This window comes from Orycteropus afer, unplaced genomic scaffold, assembly GCF_000298275.1.
Source record: "Orycteropus afer afer isolate SDZICR_OR568_19922 unplaced genomic scaffold, OryAfe1.0 scaffold00193, whole genome shotgun sequence".
Lineage (NCBI taxonomy): Eukaryota > Metazoa > Chordata > Mammalia > Tubulidentata > Orycteropodidae > Orycteropus > Orycteropus afer.
In genome coordinates, this window is record NW_006921780.1 from 1990000 (window position 1) to 2004698 (window position 14699).

At 36.8% G+C, this 14699-nt stretch overlaps 1 protein-coding gene across 1 annotated transcript; it reads right to left on the reverse strand.

Annotated features, from left to right (window-relative positions):
• Positions 1-3952: 3952 nt before the first annotated feature.
• LOC103202827 (olfactory receptor 10R2-like) lies at positions 3953-4894 on the reverse strand. The gene has a single exon (XM_007947767.1). The coding sequence runs from the start codon at positions 4892-4894 to the stop codon at positions 3953-3955; it is 942 nt and encodes a 313-aa protein (XP_007945958.1).
• Between the last annotated feature and the right edge of the window lie 9805 nt (positions 4895-14699).

Here is a 14699-nt window from a genome sequence, read left to right on the forward strand (position 1 = left end):
AACATAGTCACCCAGTTGTTTCCTATCTAGACAGTAACAGTCGTAGGCTAATACAAACCTCTGAGTTGCCTCTTAGATGACCTATGACACTTTTTCTATAAAGTGTCAGTGTAAATATTTTGTGGGTCAAGAGTTAAATCTGAGGCTATTATGTTGTTATTAGTTGCTGTTGAGTTGGCTCTGACTCATGATGGCCCCATGCACTACAGAATGAAAGGCTGCCCCATCTTAAGCCATCTTCATGATTGTTTAGACAGTGATATAACAAGGCAAGAAAAGAAAAGAAAATTCCTCTGGTCTCTCACTTTTCTCTTTCTGCCTGAAATGGGCTGTCCTGGAAGGTGACATGCTTTTCACATGATTGCCAGCTTCTTTTGTTGTTGTTGTTGTTGTTATGTGCCATCAAGTTGAATCAGACTCATAGCAACCTCTCCTTGGGTTTCTGAGGCGGTATTACTATGGAAGTAGATTGCCCAACCTTCCTTCCGAGGAGTGGCTGGTGGGTTTGAACCACCAGCATTCTGGTTAGCAGTCAAGTGTCTTAGGCACTATGCTACCAGAGTTCCCACTGTTGTTAGGTGCCATCAAGTCAGTTCCAACTCATAGTGACCCTAGGCAGAACAGAGAAAACACTGCCTGGTGCTGCACCATCTTCACAATCATTGTTGTACTTGAGCCCATGGTTGCAGCCACCATGTCAACCCACCTCATTAAGTGTCTTCCTCTTTTTTGTTGACACTCTATTAAGCATAATGTCCTTCTCCATTTCTGTGACATTCTAAAACAGAGAGCAATCAGCCAAAAGAAAGGAAACAGGCAATCTGGTCAGACTGGGGACTTGCCAGGTAGTTGTGGGATTTTTGTTTTGTTTTCTTTTTAATTATGACAAAATGTATATAACATAAAATTTGTCACTTTAATCATTTTAAGCATACTAATCAGTGACATTACTTACATTTACAATGTTGTGCAAACCTCACCAGGAAGAGCGGTGTCTGTGCACTCTTCTCATAGCAGAGATCAGTGTGGTATGCCATAATCAACTGGTTCTCAAACTTAAGGATGTATCATAATCACAGGGAGGGCTTATTGAACACAAATTACTAAACCCCACTCCCAGAAATTCTGACTTTGTAGGTCTGGGTTGGGGCTTGAAAATTTTCATTTCTAACAAATTCCTAGGACATACTGATAATGTTGGTTTGAGTTGTACACTTTGAGAACCACAGTCATGATCAATGTCTATTGAATTATTTCAGTATTCTTGGAAATGTCTATCATAATCCTGAGGATTTAATGAAGACCTTTGAAAAGTACTGGTTTCTTTGTTATAGGCCAGTGGTTTTCAAAGTCCGGTTCAGATGTTTTGCATTTTTTCTAATAATTAGTGTTTTTTAAAAATATATATTTTCCTGAAGCATTGGCCTGTGATGGAATGAAAAAAAGAAACTGGTTCTTCACTGCAGAGGATTTAGAAAGCACTGATCAAGAAACAATGCATTCTTTACTGGTTATTAAACCAATCAGTGCCTCACTCTCAGTGAGGGTAGCCTCATGTATCTGGTGGTCTTTGCTGTGAATTAATTTGCTTGTGGTTGGTTTAGAATGACTTCAGCAATCCATTTCATGCTTCTGTAATTGAGAATTGGTTTGATATTTTCCATCTCTTCTTTTTTTTTTTCCTTTTTTAAGCATACTTTGTGTGATTTTTATACTCCTGCCATCATTTTAGTCGGTTTATAGTTTATAGCTACAACATATATAAAAACCCTTAAACATATTTAATACTTAAAAAAGTAGTTTAAAAAGTTTATTAATAGATGCTGTTAGAAATGTAGTGAAAAGCAAATAAACACAAATGCAGTGAAATATTTTAATTAAATACTGTGGATCTATGACAGGTCACATATAAACAAAACAAATAATTATATAGTGTGCTAAAATAATTTTATTTTATTAAATTAATATAATAATAAAATTAAGATAATATCCATAATATGTATATTAAAATTTTAATCTAAATGAAAATATTTCACCATATTAAGTGGCCAGGTATAATTCAGTTGAGCCTATGAATAATAATAAATAAATAATAAATTCAAAAAAATAGAACTATATCAGTCACATTCTCACACTAACACAAAACTTTAGAAATACATAACAAAAGTTATTTAAGCATCAACAAAGAAATATGCATAATAAACATCTCCCCAAAAAATTGCTCAGTAAATGACAATTGCAAATCTGTGAAAAGAAAAGGAGAACAGAAAAATACAATGGAGGTGCTCATAGTTGTACTTATAGAGAATTGCAGTGCCTTAATGCCTTCACTATTAAACTAAAAAAACCAAAACCAAACTCAGTGCTATCAAGTCAATCCTGACTCGTAGTGACCCCTCCTTGGGTTTCTGAGGCAGTATCTCTACGGAAGTAGATTGCCCAACCTTCTTTCACTACTAAACTAGCAAGAATATATATTTTTTTTAATCATTGTGAGATTGAAAAATAGACAAAAACAACAGCAGAGATGGTAGTGATTGAAAAATATAAGAGAACTTCATGATTTTATACACTTCAGTTTGAAAATACAAATAAAATTAATAAGAAAAAGTGCAATTTACATTTTAATCTGGGAAAAGAGATCACCTGTTAAACATGAGCTTTAGTTTTATGCATTATTATTTAAAAACAACATTGATACTCTGCAGCATATCTAGAAAACTGCATCCAGGAAAGTGAGGTTTCTAAAATTTAGGTCACATGAGTAATGGAAAAAGAGAGTCCAGGCTGTCATCCTAACTATCTCAAACATTTGTGAAGCAGGGTCAGATTTAATGTGTGACATAAGAGATGGTGTTTATGAAAATCGCAGAAAAGTAGTATCAACTAAAATGAATGAAAATAATAATGAAATCTGAATACAACAGGAATGTACATTTTATGCAGTCACTGATGCTCAGTCAACCAAAGATTAGTATCCATCAGACATGTAGATAAACAAATTTCTGTACAGGTAGGAGGTGAGATTAAATAGCCACTTAAGTTCTTCTATACCTAATATTATGTAGTCTGATATTAAATCTGAGGTTATATATCTCCTTCTGCTTAATGGATTAAGTGTGAAAGTCCATGTAGATATATTCTTAAGCCTAACTTTGGATTTTATGGTTGATCATTCTTTTTCATTCCTTGGTGTAACACACCTTCTATGTTACATAAGACATAGTTTCTAAAAGTGGTCATAAAAGGCATCCAGAAATGGCATTTCTGGAGAATTGGAAAGGAATAAAATACTCTTGCAGAAATAGGAAATGCCTCAGTGAATACAATAATAGTCTTGCACTTTGTATGGCTTCACATTTTACACATGCTTTCTTTTATCTTAGCCATTTGATTCAAATAAAAACCCTATGAAATAGAAGAGAAAAATTATATTAACCTCATTTCCATATAGTAAAATTTAGGTTGACCAAAATATAAAAGGTAGCTGTCTCAACATCATGACCTAACCACTGTCTAATCTAAACTCTTCTAGTTACGAGTACAGTGACTTTTTGTTCCCCACACACATCATAGTGTTAGATGAAAGCCTCCTTCAAGTTTGAGAACTTCACTTTAGGCTGGACATAGCTTTAAGTAAAGAGCATGATCAGTGGAGATTGATGGTCAACAAAGGACACAAGATGATGGTTTTTGAATTATACATATAGAAGGATGGTGAGGAGCATGATGCTTCATTACCAGACACCTTGATTACTTACAACAACACTGAGAAGGACATATTATCCCCACTTTATATATGAAAACACTAAGGCCCCACAATGTCAAATAACTCATCTAAGACCACACAGTTGTATTAATAGGGCAGATACTCATAGAATTTTTTTAAATAGATCTCGATTTTTTCATTATTGTCACAGATATGAATGTACAATTTAAAAAAATATTCTAATTATAAACTCTTAGGAAAAAGAACAATCTTCCCGATCATTTTCCGAACAGCTATCTGGACATCTTTGTTCCTGAGGCTATATACCATGGGGTTCAACAGGGGAGTGATTATGGTATAGGTCACTGTCACCAGCCTGTCTTTGCCTGATGTGTATTTGGCTGAGGGCCTCAAGTAGACAGAGGAAGCACAGCTATAGTGGACAATAACCACAGTGAGATGGGAAGCACAAGTAGAGAAGGCTTTTCTCTTGCCTTCAGCTGAGGGGATCCTCAGGATGGTGTCAACAATGAAGCTATAGGAGATGCAGATGAAGATCAAGGGCACAAGAAGCACAAGGGCCCCCCCACTGAAGATGACCCATTCATTGATGTGGCTATCAGCACAGGCGAGACGAATGACAGGGGAGATATCACAAAAGTAGTGGTCAACCTTGTTGGAGCCACAGTAAGGGAGGCTAAACACCAAAGTTGTTCCCACCAGAGATGTCAGGAAGCCGCCAATAATAGAAGTTACTGCCAGTTGTCCACACACCCTCCATCTCATGAGAATGGGGTAGTGCAAAGGCTGGCAGATGGCAGCATAGCGATCATAGCCCATCACTCCCAGAAGAAGGCAATTGGTGACAGCAAACCCAAGGAAGAAGAACATCTGGGTGGCACAGCTCAGGAAGGAGAGTGTCCTGAGCACAGAGAGTAAGTTGATAAGCATCTTGGGTAGAATAACAATTGTGTATAGGGTCTCAGAGACAGAAAGGACACACAGAAAGAAGTACATGGGAGTGTGCAGGTTGCAATCTAGGCGGATGACTGAGATGATTGTGATGTTTCCACTCAGGATAATCAAATAGAGGGATAGAAAAACCACAAAGAGGACAAGCTGCAGTTCCCCAAGGCTGGAGAAACCTAGCAATAGGAACTCAGTGACAAAGGAGGAATTGGCCATGGAGAGTTGATTTCATGAAGAAAAGTCAGTATGATCAGGTGCAAAAACCTTTGAAACTGAAAAAACAGGAAGAATTACCCCCTCCTAAAATAGAAAGTGCCAATCCATTTTGAATGAGAAACCATAAGCATGGGAGTGGGGGAGAGAAGAAAGACTGTAAATTAACAATAAATTATTCTAAATTGATATGCTATTTTTCTGCCAATGGTTTTAGTAATGAATAAGACAATGAGTGTTCACATGAGTATACAGACATTTGTACACATAAAGTCCAATTTCATATCTCTTCCTTGAAGACTTACAGCCTCTACTCAATATTTTGATAGTCTAATTCCTATAAAAGCTTTTATCTATATTACGATTTTAAGTGGCTATTCTTTTATCTTGATTACTTATAAAAAACTATCTTCAATGAGCAATAGCTCCAATGTCTGAGGACCCACTCCCATCTTATTTTAATACATCCCCCATCTGGAGAAACATCAATTTATCTGTCTTTGTTTCACTTGCCCATAAACAATAGGGTTTTCTTTCATAAGTAATTAAAAAAAAAAAAAAAAAAACTTCCATTGAGTCAGGGTGGGTCATGAGTAATAGTATAACCGATTTCCCCACAGTTGTTTGTAACATTAATTTGGTTGGGAACTATTGCTATTCACTCAGAATTAGCTTTATGACTTTTATAAATCTCTTACAAGATACTAGACCTGGTTTCTTCTTAAAGAAAACACATGGCTGGAAAAATTTAGTTTTGCTTCAGCATTCACTGGTTGCCCATTTGAACATCTGTTCTACCCATTATATATCTGACTTGCATACTGAACACACTTCTGTTCCCAAGATCTATCTCTGAATTCCTAAGTAGATACTTGCCTAAACAAAGGCTCAACAATTTGTTTTTAATGGTACAGAAATCAAGAGCTTTACTTTTTTATTTATAAATATATATATATATTTTATGTATAAACTTTAAAATAAGGGACACACAGCATGCTGTTTGGCTAGAACAAAAGCCCCATCAGCATCCTTCCTGAGACATTGTCTCCTTACCTATCCACTTTGCTGGTCTTCTCTCTTTAGTAACTTCTCTCTTAAAGGATCATCTCCAGAGGGAATGGTAACTTGGTATCCTGAATGGAAGAAAGCCACATTACTCAACAGCTACCTCCTGACTCTCATCAGTCATCTACCTTTTCAAATTCATCTGTGAAAACTATGTGGAAACTGAAGCATAAAAATAAAATTCACCATGGAAAACTTGAACTCCACTCAACCCAGCCTGGGATGCTGCATAAAATATTTGGAAATAGGAGAGAGTGTCAAGAACTTGGATGTGTGTGTATTGCAGATGTACAGGAAAGCTTGAGAAAATAAGAGCAAAAAAAAAAAAAAAAAAGCAAAAATGGAAAGATAAACAGAGCTATTGAATTTTCTAACAAGTGGAATGGTTGAATCGATTATTCCTTATTTTTTCAAAGATAGATATTAAGGCATCTGATGCTTTCTCCCCTTACAACTTCATTTTCTGACTCTCTTTCTTATCCTCAAGACATAATCACACAGAAATTGCACAGAAATACTTACAGTTCCCTATGTATGCCTTTGTCCTCCAAAATGAAAGAGATAGAGAGACAGAAAGAGAACTTAGACTCCAATAGCCTTTCATCTTCTGTGGCCAATTCGTTCTTCACACTTTTTAAAGTCACACGTTGTTGCCCTTTCTATAATCTGTATAGAGAGAGTTTGTTATTCTCTTCTCAGTGTTTCTAAAGCTTGCTGTATGTGTTTTAATAAAAATACTTTGCATATTATATCCAAATTATTTTTCCTATCTTCCCAATATACTTGTGAGTCTCGAGGATAAAGACTATATCTTATTCCACTTTGTATCCTCAGAACATAACCCAATATTTAAACATATGAGATATAAGTCCTAAAGGAATAAATCTGTGAGAGTCTATTAATTAATTAAAATTATTCCAACTACGATTTTATTCATTTGTTCCCCTGTTAACAATCAAGTGTCATCAAAGTCAAAACACTTTCTGTGTTCTCCATACATTCTATGTGCTCTGTATGGTTTTGTCTTATTCCCTTCTCCTTGTCCCTTACATTTTTATCCATTTAATTGTCATTTCAGGAATTTGATCACATTTTCTATTTTTTACTAAATATTTAGGGATAAACAGATCACTGAGTTATGGGTAAACCCAATAATTTTAAAATTTAGCATACAAATAAAATACTAGATAGTCATGCTTCTCAACAAGCAAATCAAAATCCTCACATAAAAATGAAAATTTCCCATTCTTTTAGAATAGAGATCTGCTGCTCTATGGCATGCAGCTGTCCTAACTCTCAGCCATTTCTGTGAAAGCTTCCAGGTAAGATTTTCTAAAATTATCTCCCTTGCCACGATTTTCCAGAAATCTCCTCCAATTTTCCAGGAACTCCCTGAACAAATACTACAATATCATCCATGCATTTGCTTCACGGACTGTTTAGCAATTGCGTCAAAGAGCATCACTAATAGTCTTTCCTTTGTGTCTTGGTTGGTAATTGAGATACTCACCTCCAAACCCGCTGGCATCTAATGGATTCCAACTCATAGTGACTCTATTGGGCAGAGTAGAACTGTCCCATAGGGTTTTCTAGACTGCAAATCTTTATGGAAGCAGATTGCCATATCTTTCTCCTGCAGAGCAGCTGATGGGTTCGAACCACTGACATTTCAATTAAGCTCTTTAATGACTGTGACACAGGGCTCCTTTACTTACCTTCATAGGGAGCCAATTACCACATTGTGCACCATGCTTGTCCATTATTTCCCCAATTAGCAAGGAGAACCATGGTAATACACTATGGGAATAAGTTGGCCAAAGAGAAGGCCCTTTCTAACACACCATGGGGATTAGTTGGCTTCCTCTTAGATATTCCCTGGAGACTGATTCTCTCATCAGTGAGATTTTTTGGCATCATTTATTATAAATCCTAAATTTGTCACTAAATAACTCTTGATGCTTTCTATTTCCTTCACATATGGTAAAGATTTGGTACATGGCTAGATGTTCGGGATGTTACAAAGTACCCTTCTGCAAGGATTCATCCACAGGCTTTATCTTCTTTTGAGATTAGCAGAAGATAAAAGACAACCACATTAAGGAAAAAAAAAAAAAAATCACTGTTCATGTTGAAAGGCAGTATATGTTTGAACCACCAACCTTTTGGTTAGCAGACCAAAGCTTTAACCACAGTGCCACCAGAGTGTGTGAATGTGCACACACACACACATACACATGTACTTTCCTTTTGAATCTTGATGGTCTGAATGATCTCTTTGACCAATAGATGACAGCAGAAATAATGCATTAACAGTTTTCAAACCCTCTAGAATCTTCTTCTATTTTCCTCTGTCCTTGAAACACCCTTTCTTTTATTTTATTCGTAAATGTGAACCAATATTTTATTACAAAGTCCAGACAGGAATGCATTTTTTTTAAATTGTGATTTAGGTGAAAGTTTACAGAGCAAATTAATTTTCCATACAGCAGTTCACATATGTTCTGTTTCATGACATTGATTGCAATCCCCATAATGTAACAGCTCTCTTCCCACTTCCTCTCTATGGTTACCTTTTCCTTGTGTATTTCTATCCTGTGCATTCCTGCTTTCTGAACTATCTCCCTATGTAGATGTTGCCCTTCTGATCTCCCTGATTGATTCTTCTAAGGTGTGTACCTACCTGGTGTGAAGGTTCACCTTATACGCCTGTCTATGTTTTGTCAGGAATCTATGGGAGTAAATTCAATTTCAGGTCCAAAGAGAGACTAGGGCCCATAATCTTGGAGGCTTCACCAGTCTTTATCAGACCAGTAATCCTGGTCTTTTTTATGATTTGGAGTTTTTCTCCACATTTTTCTCCCATTCTATCCAGGATCTCTTACATTGACATCTTTCTGTGTGGTTGTAGATGGTAGTCGGGCCCCATCTAATTCTTCTGGTCTCAGAGTCACATAGGCTGAGGTTCGCATGGTCCACCAGTCCTTTGGACTAATTATTTCCATGTGTCTTTGGTTTTCTTCATTCTTCTTTGGTCTGGTGAAGAGAGACAAATTGTTGCATATTAGATGGTTGTTTGTAAGAATTTAAGACCACAATCACTGCTCACTGAAGTAAGATGTAGAATAATATTTTTGTGTACTATTTTGTACCAGTTGAGCTTGATGTCCCCTGCAACCATGGTTCTGAGTCCATAGGCCCAACAACTCACTCCCTCAGGATGGTTGACTGTGGCTAAGAAATTATCATAGCTTTGCCCCCTGTAAGCTCTGTTATATATATGGGCATTCTTATGACACATACAAATGTATATGTTGAAATATTTTCTGCCAAATTTATATATGGTCTTTTTGCCTAGACATGCCTGTTCATCAGCCTGTCTACTTATGTATCCACCTGTAGATTAATGCTTGCTATTACTGATAATGTAGTCTTGTGTATGTAAAAGTGTTTATTTTTGCACTTCATGTGCACCTCTCTGTGTCTTCCTCTTCTTTAGTGTTATTATGTTGGTTACTTGCTTTTGAAATATTGCCTTTCCTTTCACTCAAATCAATACTTGTCTCTTACCTATTTAGCAATATTCCCTCCCCTCCCTTTTCATCCTTAGTAACCAATAAAGAAAGTTTCCTTCCATATGTAAACCTTTCCTTGACTTTTTACAATAGTGGACAAATACAGTGTTTGACCTTCTGTGATTGACTTATTTCACTCAGCATAATGTTTTCCAAGTTCATTCATATTATGAGGTATTTCACAGATTCTACATTATTCTTAGTGTTGCATAGTATTCCATTGTGTGTATGTACCATAGTTTGGTTATCCATTCCTTTGTTGATGAGCCCTTAGGTTGTTTCCATTTCTTTGCTATTGTGAATAGTGCTGTGATGAACATGGATGTGCAAATTCATGTCCTAGCCATTCTTTTATTTTTAACAAATGTACCAAACTAATGCTGATGTTAACATTAGTTAACAATATTTTTACAATAGTTAACAAGATATTAGCCATACGGAAAGCCATGTATAAGAGGAAAAGCTATATAAAAGAAACTTTAGTACACTCTGCTCAGTTTTTCTGTAGGTCTAGAACCACTTGAAAAACAAAGTGTTTTAGCCCAACAGTCCCACCTGAGCACAACACCAGCAGACAAGTTACTGGCTACAAAAGTGAACAAACTTGACAGTGGATCCTATAGCTCCAGTTGAGCAACCCTATTTGACACAATATGGAGCACATACATGCTGTCTCCACTGAGCCTTGGCCAAATTGCGGATTCATGTGCAGAACACATGAGTGTGATTACTTTAAGCAACTAACTTTTGGGCCCATTTGTAATGTGGCAGTAAATAACCAGAACATAAGTTTGTATCTAAAATCAGTGTACTGTTGTAGTTAAAACTTAAAATATATGGTGTTGGTTTTAAGATTTGATGATAAAAAGAACTGTTGTAAATAATCAAAACTCACTGAAATTTGAACATAAGGTTTTTTTGTTTTTTTTTTCTGAGTAGTTATTTTATTTGTATATAGGGAGACAATTTTGATTTTGAAGAAAGTAAATGGCCAGAAGAAGCTACATGCAATGGGGCTTATAAATAGAAGAAGAAAGGAAAATATAGAAGATCAACTATTGCCTAGTCTTAACATGATTTATTGAACCCTTTTAGGGAGGTCACAAAATAGTCTCTACTCTTTCACTCAGCCATATCTTTTGAACTTCAAATTAAGTATGCCTGGCTTCAAAGAAGAAAGAAAGAATTTGCAACTTCAGGTGAAAGAAAAGCTGCTGGTAGATTAATTTTTGTGTGGGATTTATGGAAAATGCATATTCAGCTTGGTTGGTAAGAAAATCCCAGAATTTTGAGTTCAATCAGAAGATATCTGCTATTAGTTGCTCTCTTTGACAGAACCCATGGGTCAAGGTGTCTGTTATTAAAAAATGGAAGGGACTTGAGGAGACTATGGGTAAGACATGAAGAACAGAGAAAAAAATATTAAAGTTTGGTAAAAAAAAGGAGGTTTATTTCCTTTGCTGGGAAGTTTGACTGTACTATCTCATACCATACATAGCATTAAAAGTAAAAAATGTACAATAAAGGTAAATACTATTGCATACACAGTACTACACTATCAATCATAGCAAACACTAAACTACAGGTGGCTCATAGGTGGATAGGCAATAAGATCAGGTACAGATAGGTGAATAGGAATATACTCACAACCACACTTAGGTTTGGCAGATGATATTCCTACATATGTATTTGTGTGTGCTATAAAATTGTCCACATGCAGTATAAAGGTAACAGGGGGAAAAGTTAGGAAAACTTCTCAGCAACAACTAAGCACCTTGAGGAAGTGACTTGCTGGGCCTGTGGGCTAGGGCCCATGGTCACAGGGAACATCAAGCTCAGTTGGCACAACATGGCCATCTAAGAGGCAACTATGGCTCTATCCTTGTCTGGAGCAAAGAAGAGTGAAGAAAATCAAAGATACATAGAAATAGTTAGTCCAAAAGAGAATCTCAGCCAATATTATCCTAAGACCAGAAGAAATAGATGGTGCCAGGCTACCAATGCCAAACACTTGGAAAATGATCAAAACTGGAGATCCTAGATAAAATGAGAGAAAAAATGTGGAACAAAATTTAAAAACATAGAATAGATCAGGTTTACTGGTCAGGCAGAGACTGGTAAACACCCCCAAGCCTCAAGTCACTCTTAGGGCCTGAAATTGAACTCATTCCCTTGGCTTACTCTCAGCCAAACAATAGACAGACTAGCCAAACAACTGCACCAGGAAGATGTACTCCTTAGAACAAACAACCATGGGAGATCAGAAGAGCAGCATTTGTATAGGAAGAAAGATAGGGAAGCAGGAATGCATAGGTGGAAAGAACACAGGGAATGGGTAACCACAGGGAGGAAGTGGGAGGGGAGCTGTTACACTGAGGGGGGTGTAGTCAGTGTCACAAAACAAAATGCACATGAATTATTGAATGTAAAACAAATCTGTTTTGCAAAATTTCACCCAAATCACAATAAAAAGTTTAAAAAGAATACAAAGGGTACATAAAACCCTCATTAATCTGCTTGAGAAGATTTCTAGAAAAAAATATAATAAATTCAAGCCTATGATAAAATAGGAAAGGAGGGAGGTAAACAAAAAAATAACCAAACCAAACAAATTCACTGCTGTTGAGTCTGATCCAACTCATAGCCACCCCTCTTTGGGTTTGCAAGGGGGTATCACTACAGAAGTAGACTGCCTAATCTTCCTTCTGAGGAGTGGCTGGTGGGTTTCCACCAGCCTTCTTATTAGCAGTCAAATACCTTAGGACTATGCCACAAGAGCTCCTCAACCTAAGAAGGTGATAATAAATTTTTGAGAAAAATTGAGAGGAAATATAAAGGGTCCAGGAGTTGCTGTGTTTGAAAATAAAGCTGTTTCTCCTGCCTAGTCTCCCCCCCCCCCAATAAAAAGTAATAAAGGGCTTCTGGGAAAAGAATCAAATCTTTTTGATAGCAATGATGCTATCAAAAAGCCATTGCCTCGGGGTAAAGATCTCAAGAATATGGCTATAAAACCTACTGTCAGAACTCAGAAATATTTTAGGCTAATATACTTAATAAAGCTTTTAAGTAGGAGCTCTGGTAACATAGTATTTAAAGCATTTGACTGCTAACCAAAAGGTCAGCTGTTCAAACCCACCAACCGTTCCTCAGGAGAAAGCTGAAGTACTGTGCTTCTGTAAAGATTTTCAGGCTTGGAAACCCTGTGGGACAATCCTACTCCGTCCTATAGGTTCTCTATGAGTTGTAATTGATTCCATGGAGGTGGCTTTTGGTTTTTTAAAGGGCTTGTCTCATAAACCCTCTAAGTAAAACATGACATTTTTAAGATATTTAAGAGTGTTATCATACAGCAGCCTCACAGGAGGGCCATGATAATGTAAGAAGTATACAGTAAAAATGAAAAGAGACCTTTGGACCCACAGCCTTCTTACATAGAAGAAGCAAGCTGAGAAAACCACTCATCTGCAAATATTGGCTATTTGTTAAGAAAAGAGAAGATAACTTAAAGGGTAGGAAAAAGAGCCCAGAAGTTGCAAGAGCTATGAAGAATCCTTCCTGGAAGTAGGAACAGGTTCTCATCAAAGGATTAGAAACGTGTGCCAGATGAGTTTCAGGACTGTTACACATCAGTGACTGCTATGTACCTCCTTTCCAACTCCCCCCTTTTTGTTTTCCAAAAGAGAATGTCTATAGCAGTTATATATGCTCATCTCATCATTGTGTGTTCAGTGTGGGACAGATAATTAGCATCTTTAGTTTATAGAATTTCATATTAAAGGGAATTACCTCTGGATTTGATTTAAATGACAGATCCTGTGCCTTGATCCTAAGACAGCTATCATTAGATGTGACTTTGAAGAGTCACTGGAGGGGATTCATTACACCTGTGAAGAATGTAAATAACTTCTAGCCAAAGAGCAGACATCATAAAATCAAAGATAATCACAGATTATTTTGAGCATGTTCCATAGTGATTGTGGTCTATGTCCTCTCCCCTTGAGTCTATGTGGAACCATATGATTCCTTTGACCAAGAAAATATGACTTAAAAGAATAGCGGCTTCTGCTACCTGCCTCTTAGAATATTCAGGATTTGCACTCAGCCACCATGCTGTGAGGAAGTCCAAGCAACTCCACAGAGAGGCTGACATGGAGAGTTGAAGCTCCCAGTCTACAGCTCTGGGTCAGCTTCTGGCTATACTAGAGAAGCACGTTTCCATTTTGGAAGTGGACCCTTTAGCACAAGTTGCGTACATGACATAGAATGGAGCAGAGACAAACCATTATCCTAAAGCCCTCCCCAGTAGCTCTGGTAGCATAGTGCCTAAGGCGTTGACCACTTAACCAGAAGGCTGGCGGTTCAAACCCACCAGCCACTCCTCGGAAGGAAGACTGGGCAATCTACTTCCGTAGTGATACCGCCTCAAAAACCCAAGGAGGGGTCGCTGTGAATCAGGTCCAACTCGATGGCACATAACGACAACAACAACAAAGCCCTCCCCCAAATTGCAGTTGTATAAGCAAAATAAATGATTGTTGTGGCTTTAACCCATTTTGGGACATACATATTGCAGCACTGTCATGTACATTTTTATTTGTTCTCTTTAGCTGTGCAGAGCAGTCATTTATTCAATTAAAGTTAAGAGATATTTATTAGTCACCCACTGCATGCTGTTAACTGTGTAGGCATATAGATTACAAAGTGAAGGGTAAGTAAACAGATACAATAAAGTATTTCTTTTTACACAGTCTAGTAGAGGAGATAACATATGGACATAATTGCCTGAACAAATCAGACTCACTAAGAGGCATAAGTAAGACCTAAATTACTATGTTTTTTTGAAGAACTGAATTCTGGAAATACACTGTGAACTAAGTGAAAATGGAGGTACAAGATTATACATTACACCAAAGGAAGCAATTGTGCTTTCAATTGAGAAACTGTTTTGTTAGATAGCACAATTCCAGTCTTCATAGGGATCCTTCCTACAAGCTTTAATTGGAGAAAAACACTATCCAGTGTGATTAATTAATTCACACTTATCTTTTACTGTCCTTTTATGCAATTAAGGCTTATTCAATAAGGTGGGAGCAATGGGGTCATACTATAACTGCAAAATATTTTTCTATAGAAGCACTATTCACCTGATTATTACTATCATCATTTTTAAA